This window comes from Pezoporus occidentalis, unplaced genomic scaffold, assembly GCF_034315485.1.
Source record: "Pezoporus occidentalis ecotype Australia unplaced genomic scaffold, CSIRO_AGI_Poc_V1 ctg45, whole genome shotgun sequence".
NCBI lineage: Eukaryota > Metazoa > Chordata > Aves > Psittaciformes > Psittacidae > Pezoporus > Pezoporus occidentalis.
Genome location: NW_026915780.1, coordinates 6,636,980 through 6,648,744, shown reverse-complemented (window position 1 = coordinate 6,648,744; position 11,765 = coordinate 6,636,980). Strand labels below are relative to the sequence as shown.

Below are 11,765 nucleotides of genomic sequence, written 5' to 3'. Positions count from 1 at the left end.
GGGGGTTTTAGCTGTTGGGTTTGATCCCTGTGGTTAGTGTTCTGTCTGAAATGATCAAGCAAAAGAATAAGCACACTGAGCATGTCTGTGAAGGTCACACCTGGCAGGTCTTTCCTCAAGCTGCCCATCTCTTGAGTGTTCTACATCATCCTGGCACCGTTATCACAAGTGACAGAAGTTAAGAACAGAGATTTGGGAACAGAACTTTAGCTGGTGCAATGATCACTAATGTTCATTCCCATGTCCAAATGGGTAAGATTAGATCTGTAACTGGAGGTATTATCACTCTTTACATCCCTATGGTGACTGGAGAAAGGGAAATGTGCCCATGCTCAAAAGTGGTCAAAAGGACATCTGAGAAGCTACAGGCCAGATGAGATTGTTTCAGTTCCCTGGGACAATCATGAAGGAAACTGTCAGAGCATGGTTTTGGAGAGGGCAACTGGGAACAGTCAGCATGGAGTTACAGAGGGCAAACCATGACTGATTCACCTGCCTTCAACAAAACAGCTCTGTGGACAAGGGAAGGAGCAGTGGACATTCATCACCTCAACTCTAGCAAGGCCTTCAACACTCACACAATATTCTTGCATCCAAGCTAAGCTGTTACAGCTTAGGCAGCAAGGTGGGCAGGACAAATGGTTGGGTGTTGAGGGTCAGGGTCAATGGCTGGACTGCTCCTGGAATGGGGTGTCCTGACACCTGAACCAGTATCTTCTCAAGGACGTGGAGGCAGCATCACAGGTTTGTGGATGACACCCAAAGCTGCAGGACCAGTCAGGACCCTTGGGGCAGAGAGGGGCAGGAACCTGATGAGATTCCACAAGGAGAAGGGGCAGAGTCCTGCACTGTCAAGGAAGTAGGTCTGGCTATGCTAGACTGGGGTAAGGGGCTGGAGCAGCTGCCTGGGAGGAAATGCTGAGGGAAGAGGTTTGGTCAGCTTGGGGAAGGGAAGGCCTGGGGGAGTCCCAACAGCAGCCAACCAGGAAGCTACCAGGAAAATTCAAGACTTCACACAGCAGTGCCTAGGCAGGAGGGTGAGATACCAGGTAAAAGCTGAAGGGAGGGTTAAGCTTTTTAAATAATGCAAAAATGATGAGGGATGGAACACATCTCCTGTGGAGCCAGGCAGAGAGAGCTGGGTTGGTTCAGCCTGGAGAAGAGAAGGCTCCTGAAGGGGAGACCTTAGAGCAGCTCCAGTGCCTAAAGGGGCTGCAGGAAACCTGGAGAGGGTCTTTGGACAAGGGCCTGTAGGAACAGGCCAAGGGGAATGGCTTTAACCTGCCAGAGGGGAGACTGAGATGAGCTCTTAGGCAGAAGCTCTTCCCTGTGAAGGTGCTGAGGCGCTGGCACAGGGTGCCCAGAGAAGCTGTGGCTGCCCCATCCCTGGCAGTGTTCAAGGCCAGGTTGGACACAGGGGCTTGGAGCAAGCTGCTCTAGTGGAAGGTGTCCCTGCCTGTGGCAGGGGTTGGAACTGGGTGAGCTTTAAGGTCCCTTCCAACTCAAACCATTCTGGGATTCTGTTTTTTCAGCCTAGGAGCAGCCACACACTGGAAAACATTGCCTGGACAGGCTGTGCCCTCTGCAGCCCTGAAGGTCTTCAAGACCACAGTAGAAAAAACAGTGTTCTGAGTAACAATCATATCACAGCCAGAGGGGATGTAAGCTTCTGGGTCCCCTTTAGCAGGCATGATTCTGTGATCCCTTACACAGAATATAAGGACAGCAAAAGGCTGCTGAACAGCAGCAGCACGAAGTGCTCCAAAGCCCATAGGTATTTTCTGTTACTGGATAGCTGCTGCTCTCTAGTTCCATCCCTTATAGGAACTCTGTGGTAAGCAAAACCCACAGGTTTTTTTTTTGCTTAGAAACCACCACTCTTCTGAAGGAATTCTGTGACTCAACAAGCAATGCTGTAACAGGCTCTAAAGGCACAAACATCTGAGCAAGTTCTCCCTGAGAAACCTACTGGTCCTGGCTAACTCGGAGGAGAGCAATGATAGGACACAAAAAGCATTACAACTTCTGTTCACACCCATTAGAATTAAAGCAGGTTTCTCAGGAATGAATAAACTATCTCAGGTATTCCAGTGTTCTCCATCTAGTGCAGAAATAGGTACATGGACAGGAAAGAGTTTTGCCGTAACGTACCTTGCAGGAAGTTGCTAAGAAGTCAAGACGCTGCAGCAGCTAATTCCTTAAGTTGTTTATTTATCACTGAAGAAACACACAGCAGCAAGGTCTGTGTTGGCCTCAGTATAACCAGATAATTACTCGTTGTTACTGCACCCAAAGTTGAAGTCAACACAGCCATTACTACAGATCACTTTTTTGTTTTGGAAAGGGAAAGAATTGACCCTGAAGACAAAGAATTGGGGGAAAATTCAACAATTTCTCCAAAAACCACACATTTTAAATAGGACAATATTTATAAATCCTTGAAAGGCAATGAATTATCCAGGAATGGAAAAAGCAGTTGTGATGTTGGCAACATAAAATACACAGCCATATGCTTACCGAAACACTGAGTTTGTAAAAGCTGGAAGTTGGGTGGTTGTCCTGTTGCAGCAGAACATAGTACTGGAACAGTAACTGCAGAGTGCCCTTGCAGGCTCGTGGATTCAAGTGAATCTACAGAAGACATCCCAGTGCAGCTGATGCTCATGTTTATCCTATTTAAGTCAAATTTGAACAACTTATTGAATTTACATAGCAATGAAACATGTTTCGAACCGCCTGCCCTCAAAGATACCCACGTAAAAGAGGGCTTTTATATTGTTTTTTCTATCTTTTGGCTAATTATGGAGCTTCATTTAGCTCTGCTTTTTCCACTGTGTGGACAGAGGTGATTTTAATGCATGTTCTGTGGTGCTAATACCCCGTTCCAAATTAAGAAGCACTAAAAACTGAAAAGGTCATCCTGTTTTGGTGTGAGATGGAAGCACTACTCAGGACAATTGGGCTTGCTTCTTTTTATTTTAGCAACCAGTGACCCATGAAAGAAGCATCGTTTGGAATTTCAAATCCTGGCATTCAATTCCCAACCTTCTGCTGTGAGTTTTGTGCACGACCAATCTATATGAGTAAGTAATTCAAGCTCATGCTTTCATGTTACCTCAAAACATTTGTTAAAGAATTCCAATTCAGAATGTTTATAAGCACAAATATAATCTGTGGATTCCATCAAATCAAAGCTAAAACATTGGTTAAACTCTGCTGATCTCCACTTAGCGTCGTACAGTGGTCCACCCTTCTTCATCTGTCTCATTTTTAGTACGGCGAACGGGCTCACGTTCCTTCTCTGTTTTCCAGGAACCTTTCTCCTTCTCCCCATCTCTTTCTCGATCCTTTGCTGCTGCTGGGGGAGCAGAAGCTGGAGAAGCAGCAGAAGCAGGGGCTGAGCGCCGAACCGTCTCACGCTCTTCTCCGCGTTCTTCTCTCCTATCGTCAGCGCGTCGCCAGGAGCTTGCTACAGAGAGAGACAATAAAACCACCTCTGTCATGCTCCACCAGCAGAGTTAAAACAAATATGCCCACCACCAACAGTCTGATTTACTGATTCTCACTCCTGCCAAGAGGTAATGTGATGACAACAGCCAAATGCAGTTTAATTTGATAGTGAAGTAATGGACAGGAATTACTCGAGCCTCTTTCCAGGTTTGGTATTGTTGTGGGGAAGCCAAGCATCATCTTTAAAACACATAAGAATGTTCTATTGATGTACATGGGTTTATGATGTAAAAATATATTCTTGTATTATTATTAGAATTAAAAGCACAAAGCATTGAGATGCAATTGAGAAGCAAAGAGATGAGGAGCTGATTGAAGTCCCCATAATCCAGGAGGAAATGGTTGGTGACCTCCTGCTCCCACTTAGACATACATAAGTCTACGAAGCCATGACTGAACCCCGAAATGGAAAAATCCTAACTTAAACACTCATGGAAAATGTTCACTGCCTCAAAACACAGCAAATTACTCTTCAGCCTCCTGAAACCAGAGGTTTACACAGCACTGAACTACACAACCCTGCTGGTAACAGCATTCCCCATCCTTTACTGTACGAGGAACTGTTAATGTCCACTAGAAGGGAGTTAAGAACTCTGCCCCAGCTAGGTGTGAACAAAGCTGTGTCCAACACCAACCAGGCAGTCAAACACAAAAACCTCTTGATACATTAAAAATATAGATAAAAGTAATGTTCACATTGAGAACCCTCAACCCTGGGGTCCTGTTCTACCCCCCAACAACACCCACACTTGAGGCACACAACAAATGAACATGAGAATGCCAGAACTGGGAGGTGTGGTATTTCAGGCTAAATGTATTGCTGTTCCTGTGCTTTTAGAACACAGCAAAGGATTAATAAACGTACATAATTAAAACAGGTTAATGGATGTAATTATAATAGGTTATTCAAACTCAGTAGCATTAATAGTGTGAAAGCCATAGGGCCTTGTCTGGAAGTGTTTCCCCTCACATTTGAATAGTTTTAAGGAATGCACCAGAAATTTCTGGGAGTTCTGTCCTGATAATTTCAGTACGAGAAATTCATTCACCCTGAACATGAAAAGTGCTATGAAAACAGCACACTTCAAAAGTTATCCTGCCCCTGCAGATGTGAAATGCTACTGGGCTAGAAAAGAGTGCAGCTAAAAAAGTTAAGATTCAAGGAAGAATTCTCAATGACACTAAAGCTTCTATCACTTCACTTATGCAAAGGGTGTTTAAGTGCCTGAAAATATAATTTATTCCCACTTTATCATACCCTTTCACTGTCAGAGTAACACTAAGGCGTTGTGATCATAGAAACACAGAATGGTTTGTGTTGGAAGGGGCCTTAAAGCTCATCCAGTCCCAACCCCCTGTCATGGGCAGGGATACCTTCCACTAGAGCAGCTTGCTCCAAGCCCGTGTCCAACCTGGCCTTCAACACTGCCAGGGATGAGGCAGCCACAGCTTCTCTGGGCACCCTGTGCCAGTGCCTCAGCACCCTCACAGGGAAGAGCTTCTGCCTAAGAGCTCATCTCGGTCTCCCCTCTGGCAGGTTAAAGCCATTCCCCTTGGCCTGTCACTGCAATAAACATACGTTCTTCACGGTCAGATCTGGGGGGTGGTCCTCTCCTGAGGGGTGTATCTCTGTCATCAGTACGTCGATCTCTGATGTCACGACCACCTCTGTCCCAGTCTTCACGACGACTTGAATCTCTCCAGCTAGAAGTTTCCTCAGCTGGTCCTCTTCTCCAGCCAGCATCATCCCTATTGCCATTCAAAACATGAAATAAGACTAAATGTTAAGATTTTACCTTTGCTATGGAAAGCAGCAATGCTAAATCACAGCACAGTTGTTTTCAGGCCCAGCGGGCCTCTTTTTAACGTAGTGACATACTTCCAAAACCTCTTCCGTTTTTCTGAGGCCTAACATGAAATTCTCTTGATAAGAGGTTAAAAATAAATTACAAGCAGTAAAGCATTGTGGAATCTTGTCTGTAAACTGCTAACATTGTCTTAAAAGTAACAAAAAAGGCTCTAAAATCATAGAATCATACTATCACAGACTGATTTGGGTTGGAAGGCACCTTAAAGTTCATCCAATTCCAATCCCCCGCCATGGGCAGGGGCACCTTCCACTAGAGCAGGTTGCTCTAAGCCCCGTCCAGCCTGGCCTCTATCCAGTTACTGCCTTCAAGTGCTTAATTTCATACAACCCAACACTGTTCCTTTCACTCAGTCAGGTCACATTATCAACAGGGCACTGCTGTTTAAACAGAAACACTGTGGGAGCATTAAGCAGGGACTCCAACCTGGGACGCCTGAAACGATCCTCTCGATCGAAATCCCTCTCTCTGTCGAACTCCCGGTCCTTCTCGTTTTCATCACGATCTTTGTCTCGATCCCATTCACGGTCTCCCGTAGGTCTGGAGTCCCGGGGAGGCCCCCAGCTATCCTCACGAGCCTTTTCCCGTTCTCTCCATCCCCCTGTAAATAAGAAACAGTGAAAGGAATCTGTGCCTGACCTCTGATCTTCCTGCAGACAAAGAACCCTTTAGTTCCCTCAGTGAAACTGGTTCTTCAGGTTTTCATCTCTGAGGATCCAACTCAAGATGCCTGTGCAAAGGTGCCACACGCAAAACACTGTAGAATAATAGAAGGATACTACTATGTACCTTATCCATCAGTTCTGCCTGAAACACTGCAGCAGAGCTGGTTACACCCTGCAGCTTTCAGGCAGAAAGCACAAACCTCTCAAGGGTCTTGGGCAAAACAAGTGCAGGAAGGGTTTTACTTCAGTATGAGAAGCAGTAAAGGGACTAGAGCTTAGACAGCAGATTCTTTGTGAAAACCTACAAGGGAGGAGATTTTAGACAAGAAGACTTTTTAAGACCTTATTGTTCTTTAAAGCACTACTTTAAAATAAGACTCTCATTTACCATCTGCTTACACAGTGCATCCTGCAGTATCATGCAGGTATTTATGACTGGGAGTTCCTTATTGTGCTTTTTCTTTGAAGAGCAGAAAGGAGAAAACTATTGGAGTGTGGATTTTGAGATTTATGGTAACTTTCCTACAGGTCTGGATTACAGAATTAGTGTCTATGAAGTTGATGTGGTGCCTGTGAATACATAAATCTGAATAAAAATAACCAGATAAAAATAATGTTTAATATTTAAACATCAACAGCTCTAAAAAGAATCAGAAACAGTTGTTCTACTCACTGTCAACATGATTTAAGACTAGAAATAAACTAGACAAGAATACGGTAATTCAGATTGGAGTGGACAACCTCCTGACATGTTCCTTACCAGCTCCTGCTCAAAGCAGGATCTTCAACAAAGGTAGACATCAAAGCAAAAAAGAACTACGGTAACACCAGTAATATCTTTGTACACATAAAAAAGGCCTCTCAAAACCAGACCCACTTCAATGATGTATCAAAATCCTCCTCAGGAGGAAGTTAATTTCAGACACAGAGGAGAAAGGGTAAGAGACTGAGGCGTGCTGAGAGTGTTTCTCTCCCAGCAAGAGCATTTAACTTGTGTACTTTGGTTTTGCACGCAGCATTACTCCGTGACCTTTAGGTATCTTCCAAGCAAGCAATAGACACTGCACTTCTTTTATCTTTAATTCAACCAAATCAAAAAGGCTGCATTATACTAAGTAACAGAGTGCCCACATTAGCCAAATTAATCCAAATGTTTTCAGAGCTGATTCTCCCACCTCTGGCACCAAGCACACTACATCCATTACCTACTGGGTTAAGACACTCTTTAGAGGGCAGATTATTCTATCATTGTATTTTACCTGGTTTCCCAAATGGCCTCCAAGGACCTGGCCTTGAATCATCACCACCACGCCATGGGCCCCTGTCATCATCTCGTCTGGAGAGCCTGTCGTCATCTGTGCTCCGCCAAGGCCCCCTGTCGTCATCACGCCTTGACATCCTGTCGTCATCCATCCCGCGCCTGGGGCCTCTGTCATCATCCATCCCACGCCTGGGACCTCTGTCATCATCCATCCCGCGCCTGGGACCCCTGTCATCATCTGCAGCACGCCAGCTGCCCCGGTCATCATCCAACCCTCGTCTGGGTGGTCTGTCATCATCTAAAGCACGTCTGGGCGGCCTGTCATCATCTAAAGCACGTCTGGGTGGCCTGTCGTCATCCATTCCACGCCTAGGTCCTCTGTCGTCATCTGCTGCACGCCAACTGCCTCTGTCATCGTCCAAGCCGCGCCGGGGTGGCCTGTCATCATCCAAAGCACGTCTGGGCGGCCTGTCATCATCCAAAGCACGTCTAGGTGGCCTGTCGTCATCCATTCCACGCCTGGGACCTCTGTCGTCATCTGCAGCCCGCCAACTGCCTCTATCATCATCCAAACCTCGCCTGGGCGGCCTGTCCTCATCCAATCCACGTCTGGGTGGCCTGTCCTCCTCCCCTTCACGCCTGGGGGGTCTGTCCTCCTCCCCTTCACGTCTAGGTGGCCTGTCCTCTGCTGAATCCACAGAAGGACGTTCCTTTTCTTCTGCAGCACCACGTCGGGGTAGATCGTCACCACGTCGGGGTAGATCGTCACCACGTCGGGGTAGATCGTCACCACGTCGGAAAGATCTTTCATCATCTCTTGCTTCCCCTCGACGCCAATCTCTACAAAACCATAGGGAATGAGCACAGAAGCCGACATCCAGGAAAGCTTTACATATTAGACAGTATCAAACCCCTCAAGGCCATTTCTGAATGCATCCACTTAGCGTGCAGTTGCAAACACGTATGCAGAGCATGCAGTGTTCAAATGCACTTTCTAACTGCCTTCATTGCTATGGGAAAACAGTAGGTCACCATCCCTACAGCCTCAGCAAAAGCTGAGCAGTTTACCATTTCCTTCAAAACTACAGTTTGAAGGGGGTAACTACAGTCCCTGTTGGTTACCTGCTGCAACACAAGAGAGAAGAGGTCTGGCTTCTATACTAAGCCTAATTTGACAAACTTGAGCTAAGTCGAACCAGTATTAAAAACCCCACACCAAGTAAATATCCCCCTTCCTCATTCACATGCCAACCCTTTAGTCCAATCCCTGTTTTCATATGTTTTGGCACAGTCCCAGCCCAACAGATTGGCAATACTTTCACTGACCAGCACCCACAACTAGACAGAGCTGCACAATGTAGTAAACTCATGACTCAACCCACTGCTACTGCTTGACAGCGAGCGGGGTGCACGAGGCCCTGGCAGTGCTTGCACAGAACCTCCTTACCAGGGATGTATGTGGGATGTGAAGAACTGGTAGCGTTCCCTAGGCTATTGAGTCATCAGTTCATCTTGGAAATACATTTGGATGTGCAACACTGGAAAGATCTGACACTGCTGAACACTTAGAGCCTTCCACTCTTCTCTTTGCTGGATGCACCATTTACTTCAATGTCCACAGGATTTTACACCCAGATTTAGACCATAAGCCTTGGCTTCGTCACCAGATTAATTTCTTTATTTCAGGAAATTACCCTATCTAAGCTAGTTCCTGAGCAATAAACAGGGACCAGTACATCACAGAGATGTACTGGTACCTGCTCCCTGGCAAGAGAAGCTGCACTGGGGCTGAATCTCATGGCTTCAAGAAGTAAAATCAAAACCAAAACAACCAACCACCACCCACTCCCCGGTTAAGAAATCCACTATGCCACTAAAATACAAACAAAAGCACAGCAAGGACTTGCTACAAAACAACAGATGTAGGACTGCAAGAGGTGAGAACAAAGAGGCAACAGTCTGTGACAACTCTGCAGCTCAAGAAAATCAAGGAATTGGGAGCAGTGTTATTTCCTAGCTTTGGATGAATACAATTACCATTGAGCTGTGAGATAAAAACAAGACATGGAGATTGTTAGCTTCAATTTAGACTCAAATTGGATCATCTTCTCCTTTCAAAAACCTGATTATTTTGACATAAAAGACATGTAGAGAAATGGTTATAAAGTTCATAAATTGAGCAAGCATTTCGTTCATTCATACTCTGGTATTGTTTCAGGGGTTGGGGATTTTTAAACCCATTTTTGAGCTTGCAAGTGAAATTATAGCTCTGTTGGTTTTATCTATTTTCTCATTTGACAACTTTAGTGTTCAGATTTCAGCTTTTGTCCTTCTTTCCCTCTTAGAAATCCCAACTCCCACTGTAAAAGTTTACTGACATTAAATCAAACAGCATCTGATAGATGAGTAAGAACAGAGGAAGCACGAATACTAAGAACATTACTGAACAGCAGTGACTGCTAGCAAAGCAATCCAGCTGCTACCTCCATTTTGCAATAACCTCTCAAAACCCTACACACAGACCTACAAGAGCTGAAAGCCTGCAGGTGGCTTTACCAAATAAAGCACAAACTTGGTGACCAAATCCACACTGTAGTGACAGGTTTGTAACTGTTTTGCTTGTCTTAACCCAGGCACAAACAGCACAGTCATAAATTAGGGGTCAACTCCCCTTTTCTGTACATTCTGGCTTTTAGTATTTTTTGACCATAAGCACACACACATTTGTTGATCCCCTGGGATAACAGCCTGGGGTGGTAACAATTCTAATGAGCTGTGCTAAGTAGGAAAGCCTGCAGCACTGCCCTGCCTCTTCTAGTGAACACCAGGTCTGTATTAGTTGCCATTTCATGGTCTCCCTGAGCAAGCACCCAGTTCTTGGCAGTATTTTATGGATTTTCTGTGATCTAAAGAACAAGAGGTTACTTTTTCTTTTAAATAAACTGGCTTTTAATTAAACTCCTCCACAGCACTTCTACGTTAACCTGTTTCTCCAGGTTTTTTCTGTATCAGAATTGACTTTCTTCTATTCCTTATATTCCTTATGTCTGGGCCTCATCACTTTGTTATTTCCTAAGTTCAGTAAAAATAAAATAGTTAAGAAACACTGCTGGAGTTGAAATTCCATAGAGCTATTAATTTTGACGGCTATTGGCATTTCCTTCTAGTATTCCTCAGTATATTCCTTTTAGTAGAAGACGGAAAGTTTTGTTGAACATGCTACGTAACAGTGCAAAACATGCCTAATTTTAACCCTTTGGCAGTCACTCAGCTTAATTTCTATAAAAGCTGGATGAGAAATCATAGAATCCCAGACTGGTTTGGGTTGGAAGGGACCTTAAAGCTCATCCAGTTCCAACCCCTGCCACAGGCAGGGACACCTTCCACTAGAGCAGCTTGCTCCAAGCCCCTGTGTCCAACCTGGCCTTGAACACTGCCAGGGATGGGGCAGCCACAGCTTCTCTGGGCACCCTGTGCCAGTGCCTCAGCACCCTCACAGGGAAGAGCTTCTGCCTAAGAGCTCATCTCAATCTCCCTCTGGCAGGTTAAAGCCATCCCCGTTGTCCTGTTCCTTTAACACTTCAGGGATGGGGCAGTCATGGCTTCCAAAATGACTAAGACAACACTTATTCAGAAAAACTCTATGCTGCAGTGATTCAGAAATAATATGGGTCACATGTATCACTGTGCGTGTGGTGGGGGGGAAGATCACATTGAAGCATATAATTACATGCATTAAACACTTCTGCAATATGTTAATAGCTCAAGGCTTCACCCAGGAGTTTCATTTTTAATGCTGCAACTCACAAGAAAGTGGATCACTATTAAGAAAGGCAACACAGCTGTTAAGGAAAGACAAAAAAGCCTATTTTGCTTATCTAGAGATGGTACTCTTCCAATGTCAGAAGAAATTACTAGAGAAAGTAAATGAATTTGCTTCACTGGAGTCAGAGGAAGTGTAATGGATGTAAATTGCTGCTCTGGAAATCAGGGTTGGACATTTGTAAAAATCTGTCTACCTGGAAGGCTATTAAGCAACAAAACATATTGCCAACTGGACCAAACAGTGGTACCCCCATCAGTACAGGTGAACATACCCAGAACTCCTAAAATATGTACACGTGAACAAGCATCTTTTTGGGGGTTTTGTGTGGGTTTGTGTGAAGGGTTTTGCTGTGTTGTTGGTTTTTAAAAGGACAAAGTACCTTCGGAATATTCTTCCTTCAGAAATCCTTCCTCGTCTTTGCAATAGTCTTTCAGAACTTTGTTTTCACCTGTGGCACAAATTTTCTGCTCTGTGACTCACTCCAGGATTTGAACAGTTTTAAGACTCTGAATTTTGACTTTCCTGTTCTTACATATTCAGTTTTCTAAATGGAAAATCTCAAACTGCTTCATCATCCAGGATCTCTGCACCTGCTTGTCAACCTTCCCCATCTGACAACTGTACAACTGATAGTG

The 11,765-nt window shown here is 44.9% G+C and overlaps 1 protein-coding gene across 1 annotated transcript in view; it reads right to left on the bottom strand.

Moving 5' to 3' along the window:
- Window positions 1-2,191: 2,191 nt before the first annotated feature.
- EIF3A (eukaryotic translation initiation factor 3 subunit A) overlaps window positions 2,192-11,765 on the bottom strand; it is a 34,614-nt gene continuing 25,040 nt past the window's right edge. The window contains exons 19-22 of the mRNA XM_062635306.1: window positions 7,303-8,144; window positions 5,805-5,979; window positions 5,090-5,259; window positions 2,192-3,469 (exon numbers count right to left, since the gene is read on the bottom strand). Coding sequence (XP_062491290.1) covers window positions 3,228-3,469; window positions 5,090-5,259; window positions 5,805-5,979; window positions 7,303-8,144 — 1,429 coding nt within the window. The 3' untranslated portion in view covers window positions 2,192-3,227. The remainder of the gene's footprint in view (window positions 3,470-5,089; window positions 5,260-5,804; window positions 5,980-7,302; window positions 8,145-11,765) is intronic.